This window comes from Eucalyptus grandis, chromosome 2 (assembly GCF_016545825.1).
Source record: "Eucalyptus grandis isolate ANBG69807.140 chromosome 2, ASM1654582v1, whole genome shotgun sequence".
NCBI classification, from domain to species: Eukaryota; Viridiplantae; Streptophyta; class Magnoliopsida; order Myrtales; family Myrtaceae; genus Eucalyptus; species Eucalyptus grandis.
The window spans coordinates 29,491,340-29,504,544 of record NC_052613.1 but is presented as its reverse complement, the minus strand read 5'-3'; the positions used below and the strand labels follow the sequence as shown (position 1 = coordinate 29,504,544).

Sequence of the window (13,205 nt, the reverse complement as noted above, 5' to 3'; positions counted from 1 at the left end):
ATTCTTTGTGGTTCTTTAATACTCCATTCTGCATCCATGAATGGCTCCCACATGCATCTCAATCACGTTGTTTGCATCTCTACCTCTAGTTTGTCTCTTCTTGGTGCACACTTAGGGAACATTTGATAACGATTTTGTTATCGAGAATAATTTTTTATTAGAAATGATTTTTTATAATTCTATTCCTAAGAATAATTTTTGAGAAAAAAATGCGTTTGGTAACTGTTCAAAATTTATATTATTGGAATAGAAATACGTTTGAGCATAAAACATTTGCGTGAGCAAAGCATAGATCAGGTTATGAGTTTCTTTGGAATTGGCCCGCCCAATATGCAAAAATAAGTCCTGAACTCACTTGAGGTTCCTAAATCGAGCCCTAAGCTAATCAAATTCGGCCGAACGAAGGGAAAGGAAGTGCGGCCATCCCACACCCATTTTCGAAGCCAATTCAAGTATGGACACATAAGATGGAAGGTCTTGTTCAGCTGCATACGTCGAAATTGGAAAGGAGAATCAAAGACGGAAAGGAGCGTGTAGTTTCCCTTTTGACGAAGGGAGCAATCTCGACAATCAAGACCGGAATTCACGGCCAAAAGAAACACAAGAAAATCTGGGCATAAAAAAGCAGAGGATTCTCGGCCAAGTGGGGAGGGAGATTTTTCAGCAAATAATAATTGTAAAAGAGAGCTTGAAAAATAAAAGGGTGGAGCTTTTCTTCGCGGCCAAGAAAGAGAAATACAGAGAGAGGGAAATGGTCCACGAAAGAGAGAAAACTTCAATAAAAAGAAGACAAAAACAGGGAAGTGGTCAGCAAGAGAGAGGACTAAAAAGAAGAGGAAAACAGGGAAGTGGTCGGCAAAAGAAAACAGAGATTTTTAAATACCGAGGAGGCAGATTCTCGTGGAGGAGATGCGGTGCAAAATTGAAAAGACAGAGGGAGAGAGAGATGTCGGGGCACGCGTCAGGAAGTGACGGAGAGCAAATGGTGCAATTTCGCCATAAGTCCGTTTAATTTACTTTCGGGGCATCTAAATTTCCTTAAAGTTACACTTTCCCTTCGCACTTTAATTTTCCAAGGATTTTACTCCTCATAGTTAAATTTATCCACCATTTCATTTCAAAGCCCAGAGCACCTTTCACTTGAAAAAAACCAAAAACAAAATCATGTTTAGCACTGTTTTGAAATTGAATAATTTTTGCAAAGTGCATTTACCATCGTCTAAAGAAATACTTTTGTCAAGGGAATTTTTTCCTAATAAAAATATACAATTTTCCTCCATACTGGGTAATGGGCGGTAAGAGTGTTCAGCTCTAAAGACCTTCTCTATATGGGTCCCACATCCCTATAGAGTACACGGATTGAACTGTAATTGTTTCAGAGTTTTTCAACTTAGCTTCACAAAAAAAAAAAAAAAAAAAGAGAAATGTTATGATGGAGAAGATAAAAAAAATTTCAAATAATAGTTGCATCACACGATAGTAAAATATAGTATGATAAACTTATCAATATTGAGTATTTTCAACATTCAAGCGTCAATTAAAATGACATGTATATTACATTTGGACCGATTATTTCACATATGACAGACATATAAAATACATTTCCATAGTAAGAGGGGTAGTTTGGTCTTTTAGTTGAGGATTTTTCTCTAAAGATGTACATTCTACATATATCAAAAGCTGAGAAGCGTATATGATAAAGATGGGAGTACTTTTGAATTTTTCTTTAATATGATTAAAGTAAATAAAACTCAAAAACCATCTTTATGCTCTATCTTGGTTACGCTTTATATCCTCCATCTCTAAAGCCATGAATCTATGAATTTGTGCTGTCACTTTCGTTTGTTGTCAGGTTTCAAATTTTAAATTTATCATTAAATGAATGGGACCCAAAAGTTTCTAGGATGCCAACCCATTGATTGATTCATGGAAACTTTTAGGAAACTTCTTGGATACTTCTCGGATGACTCAAGGTGTTGACTATATTGACTCGAGGAATATTCGAAGTCCTGTACCTTTTCTCCAGGCTAGAGACCGAGAGAGCTTATCATACCGACAGCCCTCGCTTAGATCCAAGCACACCCAAAGCAAACTTCACTGAGAGGAAGAAAGCATTTGATATCTGTGGTGTTTAGAGATCCTTCCATGGAGAAAGGCACAAATTCACGAGCATCATCCGGATCTTCATATGAGGTTTTTTTAAATTTTCGAGGAGTAGACACCCGTAATGGATTCACCGATTTTCTTTACCATGGGATGGTTGGTGCTGGAATCCTTGTCTTTAGGGATAGTGAATCCCTCCATGTCGGTGCAAAAATTGGTATTGAACTTCTACAAGCAATTGAGAACTCCAAGATTTACATTCCCATATTCTCCGCAAATTATGCTTCAAGTTGCTGGTGTCTCCGAGAGCTTACGTACATGGTCGAGTGCACCTTGAAATCAAATGGGATAAAGGAGATTCTGCCTATTTTCTTGGACGTGGAACTTGTTGATGTCAAGCTGAAAACAAACTTGTATAAACAAACTCTTTCAAAGCACCAAGAGACGTTTTGCAGTGAAGTAGAGTCATGGAAATAGGCTCTCATTGCAGTGAGCAAGATAAAAGGATGGAACTTGAAGAAAGATGAAAGGTGAATGTCTTAAACTTTTCAGTTGTTACGTAGATTTCCTCTTCCCCCTAATTAGTTCGTTTACGGTATTGTTGGTGAAAAATATAGTTTATTCATCTTGTCAAGCATGGAATTCTCATGGGTAGTAGCCAATAGTGGCCGGCATCGATACGGTGGTGGCACACCCTACTCATTCTAATTCTTTTTCTCCTCTCCCTTTCTATCTTTGACACAATGGCCACGAATAGTAACATCTTGAGCAGCTTCACCAAGCCGTTGGCCAGCCACCGCTGCAACTCATCCATCAATCATCGCCATTTCTTTGTCGCCGCCCTCACACCAGGCAGCCAGAACCTGCCATGACCATCCAAACTCCCACCCTTTCTATCATTCACTCACTGGTAAGTCAAATCTAGGTTGGTCTAACATCACCTTGCCTATATCCAGCATTGCCAGCCTTGGGGACCCCAAATCTGGTGTCTCCTAAAGCCGGCCCGCCATCCTGGCGATTGCAAGGCCACAACCCATGTGACGTGGAAGATTGAGATAATGCTAAGAATGCGGGTTGATTGGGTGCGACGGTCAAGGACTTTGGAACGCAATGGTGACGGTGCAGGGAGAGGCAAGTGATGTCAACAGTGGCATGATGGTGGTAGAGGCCGATGGTGATGGTGATTGAAATTGGGGAGTGGAGAGAGATTGAAAAAATCAGAAATTTTTAGCATCTAGATTTTTTTCTCGCTAATTTCCTCAACATGTGAGGGCAATTGAGTCACTTGAGAAATAGCTTTTTACAACATAAAAGTTGTCCTTAACACGGTTGTTACATCATGGCAGCCAAGTAGATTTGATTCGATCGGTAATTGAAGCTGTTTTGGTTAAGCTGAATGTCAAATATAAAAATGTGACCGAGCACCTAGTTGGAGTTGATGATCGTGTAGAAGCTATAATCAAGATGTTGGACGTGGAATCTGATGATGTGAAATTTCTCGCGATCCATGGAATTGGAGGTGTTGGCAAAACAACACTAACCAAAGTCATCTTCAACCGATTGTCTTCTCGGTTCCAAGGCTGCAATTTCCTTTCGGATGTTCGAGAGTCATCAGAACGACAAGGCTTTATACATTTGCAAAAACAATTGTTATCCAAGTTCCTTGATCGTCGTTATGTTGACCAAATTAGTGAAGTGGATCATGGAATCAACATGATTAAGAGGGTGCTTCATAATAAAAAAGTTCTCATTGTTCTTGACGACGTGGATGAAATCAAGCAGCTGAAAAATTTGGCAGAAAAAGGAAATTGGTTCGGTTCGGTAGTCGGATTATCATTACTACTAGATACAAAAGTGTCCTAATGATTGATGGAGAAGCGACAAGTGAAGGTCCTATAAAGTGTGCAAATGTTTTGACTTATGAAGTACAGGAAATGGAATTTCACCATGCTCTTGAGCTTTTCAGTCGGCATGCCTTCAGGAGAGACTCTCCACCCGATGATTATGTCGACCTCTCAGAAAAAGTTGTCTCCACTTTGGGAAAGCTTCCTTTAGCTCTTGAAGTCACTGGTTCATCCCTTTCTGGTAGATCCAAAGAATTTTGGGTAGACACTTTGAAGAAGCTAGAAAAAGCTCCTTCCATAGAAGTCCAAAAAACATTGATGATAACTTATGAAAGGTTAGATGATGCACAAAGGCAAGTATTTTTGGATATAACTTGTTTTTTTGTTAATGAGGATAAAACCTACCCTTGCTACATGTGGGAGGACTGTGAATACCACCCGTACAATGCTATTGAAATCCTCTGTCTCATGTCCTTGATAAAAATCAAAGATGACAATACCTTTTGGATGCATGATCAAGTGCGGGACCTCGGAAGGGCAATCGTTCGTGAAGAGAATTTCAAAGAACCTCACAAGCATAGCCGAGTGTGGAATCATCGGGAAGCCTTGAGCATTTTGGAGCGAGAGAAAGGTGCGAAAAGGATTTACGACTTATTTTCTGTGAATTGTTGTAGCCTATTCTAAAAGGAAAAATCCATCCCTATAAGTGCTTGAAATTGTTTGCTTTTAACCTTCACACGTGACTTCTTAGTGTTTCCATCGATAGGGAAGCAAGAAGATAGAAGCACTGTCACTAGGATCTCGTGGAGTCATCATAACGCCTGGTGAAGTTGCTAATTTACGACACCTGAGGTTCTTGGATGGGAATGAGATGTTCCTTGTTGGAGACTTCAATAATCTTCTCTCCAATTTAAGATGGCTTTCTTGGCGATGGTGCCCTTTTGAGTTTGTGGCAACAAACTTTCATTTGGTCAATTTAATCGTTCTTGACCTTTCACACAGCTATGTATCAGAGAAATGGATTGGCTGGAACCAAATTAGAGTATGATACGAGTCTCACTCCTTGTATACAAGTATCTTTTCTTGTCTTTCTCATTTTTTTTCCTATAAATCGTTTCTTGATATATATATATATATATATATATATATATATATATATTTGCAGGTGGCAAGTAAACTAAAAGTACTAGATCTCAGCAATTGCAACAACTTAATGAGAATGCCCGATTTATCTATGTTGGTGTCCTTGGAGAGATTGATTCTTGAAAGTTGTCACAATTTAATTGAGATTGACCCTTCCATTGGAAAATTAAAGCTCCTCACTACTTTAAACTTGAATGGATGTCACGCTCTTGAAGGGTTGCCTTATGAAATAGGATGTCTAGATGCTTTGAAGGAGATTCTCATGCCTCGTTTGTCGTATGCATTCAAACTTCCAGAGACGATTGGTAATTTGAAGTCATTGTTGACCCTTGATGTATCACATAGCTGGATCCGCATGCTGCCAGACTCGATTGGAGGGCTGGTGAAACTTAGGCAGTTGAATTTATTTAAGTGTTTAAAGATAAAGGAACTTCCAGACTCGGTTGGGCAATTACAATCATTAGTCGAGTTGGATTTGTCATCAACAAGTTTGGGACACCTACCTGATTCAATCGGCAATCTAAAGCAATTGACAGTACTTAGGATGAATGACATAATTGGGATAACAAAATTACCAAGAGCAATTGGGCTGATGGAGAAGCTTGAAGAGTTAGAAGCTAGTAGATGTCACCACTTGACCGGCGAAATCCCTGAAGAAATTGGGAGGTTGTCTCGTTTAAGGATCTTAGACTTGTCGTTCACATGTATATCCGGATTACCCACCACTATGTGGTGCCTCTCTAATCTCCAATCACTTAATCTGGAATCATGTTCTAAGCTTAATGGGTTGCCGGAGCTTCCCCCAAGTTTGAGTTGTCTAAGGTGGGCCTTTGATGCTCTCAAGTTCTGCGGAAATAGGACATATAAGCTGGAATGGGACTCTGCTTATCACTCTAGCATCTTATTCCTATATGAGGTGGAAGAACTAGCATTTGGCAAAACCCGGCATTATTTGCCTAAGCTCTCGTCTTCTAGTTTAAGAGAGTTCGAAGTTGGAAATCTGTCATTTACGCCACGATGGAATTATTCCCATTTGAGCAATTTGTCAACCTTGCGATTACAAAGTTGTTCGATGTCAAAATTCCTTGATGTGATCTCTGAGGAGGTCGAGCTCTCCATTTTGTGGGAGAAAGCAAATAGAATGCATGTGATCCCTGAGGAGGTCAAGCGCTCCACTTTGTGGGAGCAAGTATCTATAATGCATTTAAAAAAAAAACTAAGGGAATCGGTTCTGTTGGAAATGAAAAGATTGAGAAATTCAAAGATATCGGGATCGTTTCTGTTAAAAATGAAAAGATTGAGACATTTAGAGATGCGTACGTGCAAGTTCTTTGGAAGAGCACTTTGTCTATCGCACATGAAGATTCTGGAAGAGGTAAATCTGTTCGGATGCTCCTTGTTAGTCGAGATTTGGGGCCTTGAAGAATTGGGATCCCTTTGCTTCCTATCAATTGTGGATTGCAGTTCCATGGAAAGGATGTCAAACCTATCGAAATTGAGAAAGCTAAGGAAGCTTAGAGTAGGAGAATGTCCAAAGCTAAGAAGCGTGGGAGGTCTAAATCACTTGGAATCTTTACAGAAGTTGTGGATTCACGATTGCTGCTCGTTGGAGAGTTTGGTTGACACCTCAAATTTGCGTTTAGAATGTTCCACAATTGAACATTGCGAGCGGTTGCCCAACCGTAACAGTTATTGTAGATGTCATGACAATAGAGATTCAGTGTTTACTGAACCTGACCACGCTAAGTATTTTTGAGCTGGTTACACTGAGCCCGACCTGATGAAAGTCTGGTGAGTATGATGTGAACACCCGTATATTGTGTCTGTAAGGAAGTTAGATCAATTCTTTATTGTTGGGCTTATTGTGTTCCTTTTGTTTTTGTTTTTGTTTTTTTTTTTTTTTTTTTTTTTTTCTCTGAAGTTGAAGTCGGATGGTCTGAAGAAGGTTTTCCCATGACAATATTGGGAACAAGTACGACCCATTAAGATTGAAAGCCAATTTGAAGATGAGATGATGTAGAGAGAAGTACGTTGAGAAGATTGGCCCAATGACCTCGACCAAGAATGACCAGAATTCAGTGACTTTCACCCCCATTCTCTTTTTGTTATCGTAAGTAGATATGAATTTTACGTGTCGTAACCATATTCTCGTCATTGGGTGGATACGACTTTGTTATAACCATGGAGTTTCCGTCCAGCATGTTCTCGCGTAGCATCTGCATTTCCTCAAACTTTCCATTTCCTGGTAATCAGTCTCGACTCTGTTTTCTTCTTAATTTGGATATGAAGCAGAGGCCCAGGGCTCTAGCTTCAGCCTGTGTGAAAATTGGCTGCCATTGAAGCTCTATTAATTATCTGAACTTGCTGTGCTGCCTTTGTGGTAATCAGGATGTGAATCGTTGCTTTACTTTTGCATCTAAGCTCCTCTGCTGAATATCACATCTTTGACGAAAATGCCTGAACGGAGAATTTCCTTCACCACTAAACTGTTGATCGAATTTGGTCATATAGGCCTATTTTGAAGAAAGTGAGCTAGATCCATATGTGTTCGATTATGTAATGCTGGCCAAGAACCTCATGTATAAAATTGAATCGATCCCAATGTGTTTTTCGCTGAATTCATATGAAACCAAAGTGATTCCTATACTTGTATGCTTATTTCTGAACTTATCCAGTTGAGTTGTGCTTGAATTGACTCCCATATTCTGTAAAATTTGCCGAAGCCCCATACTGATCATGTCCATTCTATTGCGAAACTTGGAGTTTCTGAATTTGCTTGATATTTCATTTTGGCGTCTTTTGATTCTTGTCAACGTGTTTATTAGGGAAGTGTCATAGTTCTCTGTGTAAATGGCATATATGTGACTGAACCGAATTATTTAATGCATTGCATCAGCATTACTGATATGCTCATTATAAGCACACGTACCGATATGTCGATGCTAGGCTGAGGGTTCCCTTTCATAGTTTGGATTTGCTTTTGATTGGTTCATGTCATTTCGCTTGCCTGAGAGCATTCTCCTACTCAATTCACTGAACTTATCACATCTGTTTGCATTATAAGATAGGCACGTTTTGTGTGTCTCGAACTTACGTTGTATGATTTTGATTCATGTTTCAATACCTCTAATTTTGCCGTAAATGCATTTGTACTTATTTGAGTGTGCCTGATCTTGCTTTCCTTATGCCCGAGTGGGGAACTTCTCAATTTGACATCAATTTGTTCTTCCCTCATTTACTTTATAATCTTAATTAGTCACGTTGGTACACGATGACTATCACTATTTGTGTTAAATCAATTTATATCTCGTGATATCTTACTATTCATTGCTTAGCCATGGTATGAGTGGGAAGTAGATATTCTCTCCTACACAACTTTCGAGCCAAAACTGGGTATATACAAGTACACTGTCTAGTATATTATATGTTCAAAATTACTTATAATTGAACATTTTCAGCAACGGACACTATTTCAAGCATGATTTCTTATTTTAGGATCAGTAGATTTTAGATTTCTCATAATTGAACATTTTGATCTAGTGTTGCGATTTTGAAGATTGTCTAGTTGAAGATCCGGAATGCACAAATTTTGAATAAATGATTGCGTTTGCAAATTTGAAATGGCTTGTTATATATCTAGTGTGAGAATTTTATTTACATATAAATATTATGGCAAGTTGGATGTACCCAATTGGTACATGGTTATTTCAGTGACTTGGGTATGGGAAATTTGTAACATGTTTGGGACAAGTTTGGATGACTGTCCTTGTTGCAAACCTATCCCAAACTCGTTCCAGTTCCATCTCTACCATTAGTACTTGCTTATATCCATTAGGAGATAACCATCAATACTTGCTTATATCCGTTAGGAGATAAGAGTTAATCAAGAAATTTTTAAGTTAACATGTCACTAGCCCCTTGAATTTAAAAAGATAAAAAGTGATTAAACACTATCAAAATCTAAATTTGGTTCAATTTACTGAAAATGAAGGAATCCATTCGCTTCAACCCATGGCCTGTGCTTGGGGACGTGGATAAGATGAAGAAAGAAGGGTATGCGGAAAGAATTGGCACAGTTTCACTAGTTTGAGAGAAGCAGGGAAAATGAAGGTCCATTTTTGATTGGGACGAAAAAAAAATTACGAAAGTCTTAAAAATTGTCCTAGCCCGTATCAGCACGAAATTTTTAACCCGATTATAGAGCAGACCGGATTGTCGACCTTTATTACATGTATTTCAGGTAGGCCAGGTTTTTCGGCTTCGTGCTATGTAGCCTAGAATGGCCTTGCACACACGATTTTTCTATTTTCATATTTTATTGATTTATATTTGCAGCATTTCACTGTTTTTTTTTTTTTTATCATAAATGAGAAAAATGAAATTTTACGGGTGAAAAAATTAATTTATTGCACTATTGAAAATAGTGAAAATTATTAACAAATTTCAAAAATAAAAGATACTACACAGGTGAACAAATTTCTAGCAATTTTTTTTTTTTTTAAGTTGGCTACCTGTCAACCCTAGCTCAGCCCTAACCCGAAAGACCGAAATAATAATGGACGGGCTAGATAATCCATTTCAGGTTAGGGTTTTTTTTTTTTTTTTTTTTCCTGAGCTTGGAAATTCCAGACTCGGAAGTTTGGACTAGGCCGAAAAATACTCCTACTGCCACATTTTTTTTTTTTTTTTTGGTCAGAGGGGAATTGTTGATAACTTGGTCATACTTGCCACATAATCTTTTTTTTTTTTTAATGTGATATTTCCATTTTTTCAAATTTTCTTTTAATGAACAATAACGTCTTTTTTTCACATCTACAGTTTTTTCACCTTCGCTTTCCCACTCCTTTCAAACAAAAAAATAGTTGATCTCTTAATTTCTTCACCTTCGTTTTTCGGACCTTTCCAAATGACTATTTTTTTCCACCTCATTTTCCTTCGCCTATATTTTCAACCTCTTCATTTTCTTCACCTCCCAAAAAATATATCCAAACAGTGATAGTTCATTTGATTTAGGTTCGGTTTTCCCAAACGGAATTACCTTGACTTTGGGGATGACATGAGCGAAGATAGAGTGGTCCCGTCTACACTCGGTGACCATGTACTATTTTCTACCCAAATGAATCGTTAGTTTTGCGTACGCGCTTATCAAACACCCATAAAAATACCTCTCTCCCTCTCCACTTGAACTTGAACTTGCACAATGAGCTCCGGCCAGTCACCCACTAGATATGGTCAAGCGTAGTTGCGGCTTCGAGCTTGATGCCTCTATTGTCATGGGTGTCGATGGTGTTGGTTGAGGCAGTGGTAGCGCCCATCGAGGACATGGATGGTGATGTTGACTGGCAAGTATGGTTGAGAGACAGAGAAAGAAAGAAATGATTTTGTAGAGGAGTGTGATAATGTATCATATGATAATGACACATGATGTAACAAGCCAATGAAAATTGAGTATTGGAAACATTTAAGCCACAAATATTGCACGAGCAACATGGATTGACCACTTATACTACATCAATCTCAATAAGTAGCACATAGAATATATTTCCATAACAGAGGGGTAGTTTGATCTTTTAATTATGGATTATAGTCTGAAGATTTTTGAAATTGAGAAGTATATGTGATATAAATAAAAACTGAGAAGTATATGTGATATAAATAAAAAGTCGGAGAGGATTTTTGAAATTTTCTCTACTATGATTAAAAAAAGAAAAGCTCTTGTATCCCAATATGACTTTATATCCTCTATTTTTAAAGCTATGGATCTTTGATTTTGTGCCGTGAGTTTTGTAGCTTTGTTATTAGGCTTCAGATTTTAAATTTGTTATTAAATGAATGGGACGAGAAAACATCTACAACCAAACCCGTGACTTGATTATTTGACTTGTTTTAATGAAAATAAGGACGCTTCAAAACTAACATGAGTAGGTATGTAATATAAGTGCAATTGTTTTGCATTTGCCTAAATCGTCAACCTTAGCATGTCGTTTGCTTGAGGGTGAGGAAGGGGACGGACTGATATAAGGCGTACCCTGCATTTTTCTCCCAAGAAATCATTTGATTATATATTTTCAAGAACTTGTTGATAAAGAGCACAAATCGAAGGATAGCCGCCTCAATTAAATCGCGGATCTCAATCTTAGGGCTCGAGAATCTCATATGATTACGAAAATGGCAAAAGGGTAATCAATTTTACACTATTTAGAATTGACATTTGCTCGATTAATTGATTCAATTTAGTTAATCGAGAACCGCGAAAAACCATTATATAAGATAGGTAACATGTCATATCTCAAGGAGGTAAATTGAATCAATTTATGTTTCATAAGTATTGTGACAACCCTCCCGACATGATAAGGGAAGATAGGTTTAGAGGTAATGTCAAATTAAGTACAAATGGTACTTAATAGATGCTGGTTCTCCCAAATCCTTACCTTGTGCGATGTTGGGAAATTCATTTCATTTGATTAATCCTACAAAAATTCTATACAAGAAGAAGTTCACCACTAACCTATTGGGATCAACTAAGAGCCATGTAAGATACGAGAGTATATTTCACTTCCTAGCAATCAAAGATCTAGATTCAAGAACTTGTTTATACTAGTTATTCAACTAATGACCTTTTGATACTTAAACTTGATTATTTGTCAACTAAAGTGTCCACATAATTAGTTTACCAAATTATGACTGCTAAGGTTTTCACTTGCTAAGTGTCAATGCAATATTCTTTTAGTGTTTATCATTATCCTAAAATGTAACCTACACATTTAACTAAAACAATCAAATCATGACATAGAAGTGATACAAAGAAATCACAACTAATTTGTCTTTAAAAGTAGGAAAAGACTGAGTAAAAGATAGAATGCGGAAGGGCTACTCAATACAAGTTGGGCAAAAAAATATCAACTAAATGACACTAAGATTTAACAATCTAATCAAGACATTATTTTCTAAAATTATTCTAATTTTTTTCTTATTTTCGATTTTTTTTTTTTTTTTTGTTATTTATTTATTCGGTCCCCTTCTTGGTCCATCACCTTCAAAGACACGCATAAATGTCACAGCTTCTGCAAAATTCTTTCAACGTTTCCATTTTGTCACCCTTTTCTTTTCTATAAAACTCCCCCCAGTACTAGTCTCTTTCTCTGCTGAATTTCCTTTACTCATTTCCACTCATCTCCTTCGTTCATTCATTCATAAAAACACACTCATCACATTAGCACACTCACTATCTTTCTGTTTAGTTCTGATGTTCACGTCTTTCCCCTTTTCTTTCTACAAGTCAAACAACATAGATTGACCAACTCACGTCCAAACAAAATCAAGAGATCTCCCGTACAACCATTCAAAATTCATTCGGTCAAATGCAGAACTCATACGCTCACAGAAGTTACTTAGCCAGCAAGAAATAGAGCAGTAATTAAAAGGACATGCTATGAGCAACAATTGATGATCCGACATGCTACTGAGTCAGAATTTTCGCCAAGCACGTTATAGGCGCTGAATTCTCCCTTGGCTTATATGGTTACTTGACTGAAATAGCAAAGAATCAAGGATGAATCGACATAAAGTTAGGCTAGGGAGCTCACAGTCAGCATGTAAAGATTCCAGTTCCATCGAACTTGATATTAATTTAAGCGAGATCAAAGTTCAATCATGGCAAGGTTCCAAAAGAAACATTGATTAAATAAAGTCTACACAACGAAAATAGTGAATCGTTCAAGCAAAAGACAGCTTTCTGTCAAAATTTGAACCAAAACACACGCCATTTTAATTTAGGAATTTTCACAAACATTTGGATGGTAGGCATCTGGGTTACGCATTTTAGAATCAAGTCACTGCTTATTGGAGTCGTTCAAACTGCCTGGGTTGCTAGAGGAAGAGGGCGTGATGAAGAACATATATGAAGAAGTGTGACCTCAGAAACTCTGTTCGAGATATGGCGTCTTGAGAGAGAGAGAATGGAGTCAATCATCATTTGGTGATGGACGATCGGCGGTGATACTATGGCAGTTGGAGGCGGCGACTGGCAGCGGCGGAGAAGGAACCAGTTTATGGACCAAGGCTTCCAAGGACTTGGACTGATGGGCTCTTCACAGTTAGGGGAATGGACTGGAA

The 13,205-nt window shown here is 37.9% G+C and overlaps 2 protein-coding genes and 1 long non-coding RNA gene across 3 annotated transcripts; all 3 read left to right on the top strand.

Annotated features, from left to right (window-relative positions):
- Positions 1–2,256: 2,256 nt before the first annotated feature.
- LOC104434957 (disease resistance protein RUN1-like) lies at positions 2,257–4,631 on the top strand. Its single transcript, XM_039306952.1, has 3 exons — positions 2,257–2,516; positions 3,450–3,924; positions 4,035–4,631. The coding sequence occupies exons 1-3, from the start codon at positions 2,257–2,259 to the stop codon at positions 4,629–4,631; spliced, it is 1,332 nt and encodes a 443-aa protein (XP_039162886.1).
- A 78-nt stretch (positions 4,632–4,709) lies between these two features.
- LOC120290620 (disease resistance protein RPV1-like) lies at positions 4,710–6,241 on the top strand. Its single transcript, XM_039306951.1, has 3 exons — positions 4,710–4,989; positions 5,113–6,092; positions 6,196–6,241. The coding sequence occupies exons 1-3, from the start codon at positions 4,819–4,821 to the stop codon at positions 6,239–6,241; spliced, it is 1,197 nt and encodes a 398-aa protein (XP_039162885.1). The 5' UTR covers positions 4,710–4,818.
- Positions 6,242–6,404: 163 nt separating this feature from the next.
- LOC108957528 lies at positions 6,405–7,305 on the top strand. The gene is made up of 2 exons (XR_005548416.1): positions 6,405–6,881; positions 7,012–7,305. It is a non-coding gene; the product is annotated as an uncharacterized LOC108957528 (long non-coding RNA).
- The last annotated feature ends 5,900 nt before the right edge of the window (positions 7,306–13,205 follow it).

Coding starts and splice junctions, on each gene's coding strand:
- LOC104434957 (XM_039306952.1), top strand. CDS start 2,257: ATGGTTGGTGCTGGAATCCTTGTCTTTAGGGATAGTGAATCCCTCCAT. Junction 2,517..3,449: donor GTCAAGCTGAAAACAAACTT/GTATAAACAAAC, acceptor ACATCATGGCAG/CCAAGTAGATTTGATTCGAT. Junction 3,925..4,034: donor AAGGAAATTGGTTCGGTTCG/GTAGTCGGATTA, acceptor TATGAAGTACAG/GAAATGGAATTTCACCATGC.
- LOC120290620 (XM_039306951.1), top strand. CDS start 4,819: ATGTTCCTTGTTGGAGACTTCAATAATCTTCTCTCCAATTTAAGATGG. Junction 4,990..5,112: donor TTGGCTGGAACCAAATTAGA/GTATGATACGAG, acceptor ATATATTTGCAG/GTGGCAAGTAAACTAAAAGT. Junction 6,093..6,195: donor GAGTTCGAAGTTGGAAATCT/GTCATTTACGCC, acceptor ATCTCTGAGGAG/GTCGAGCTCTCCATTTTGTG.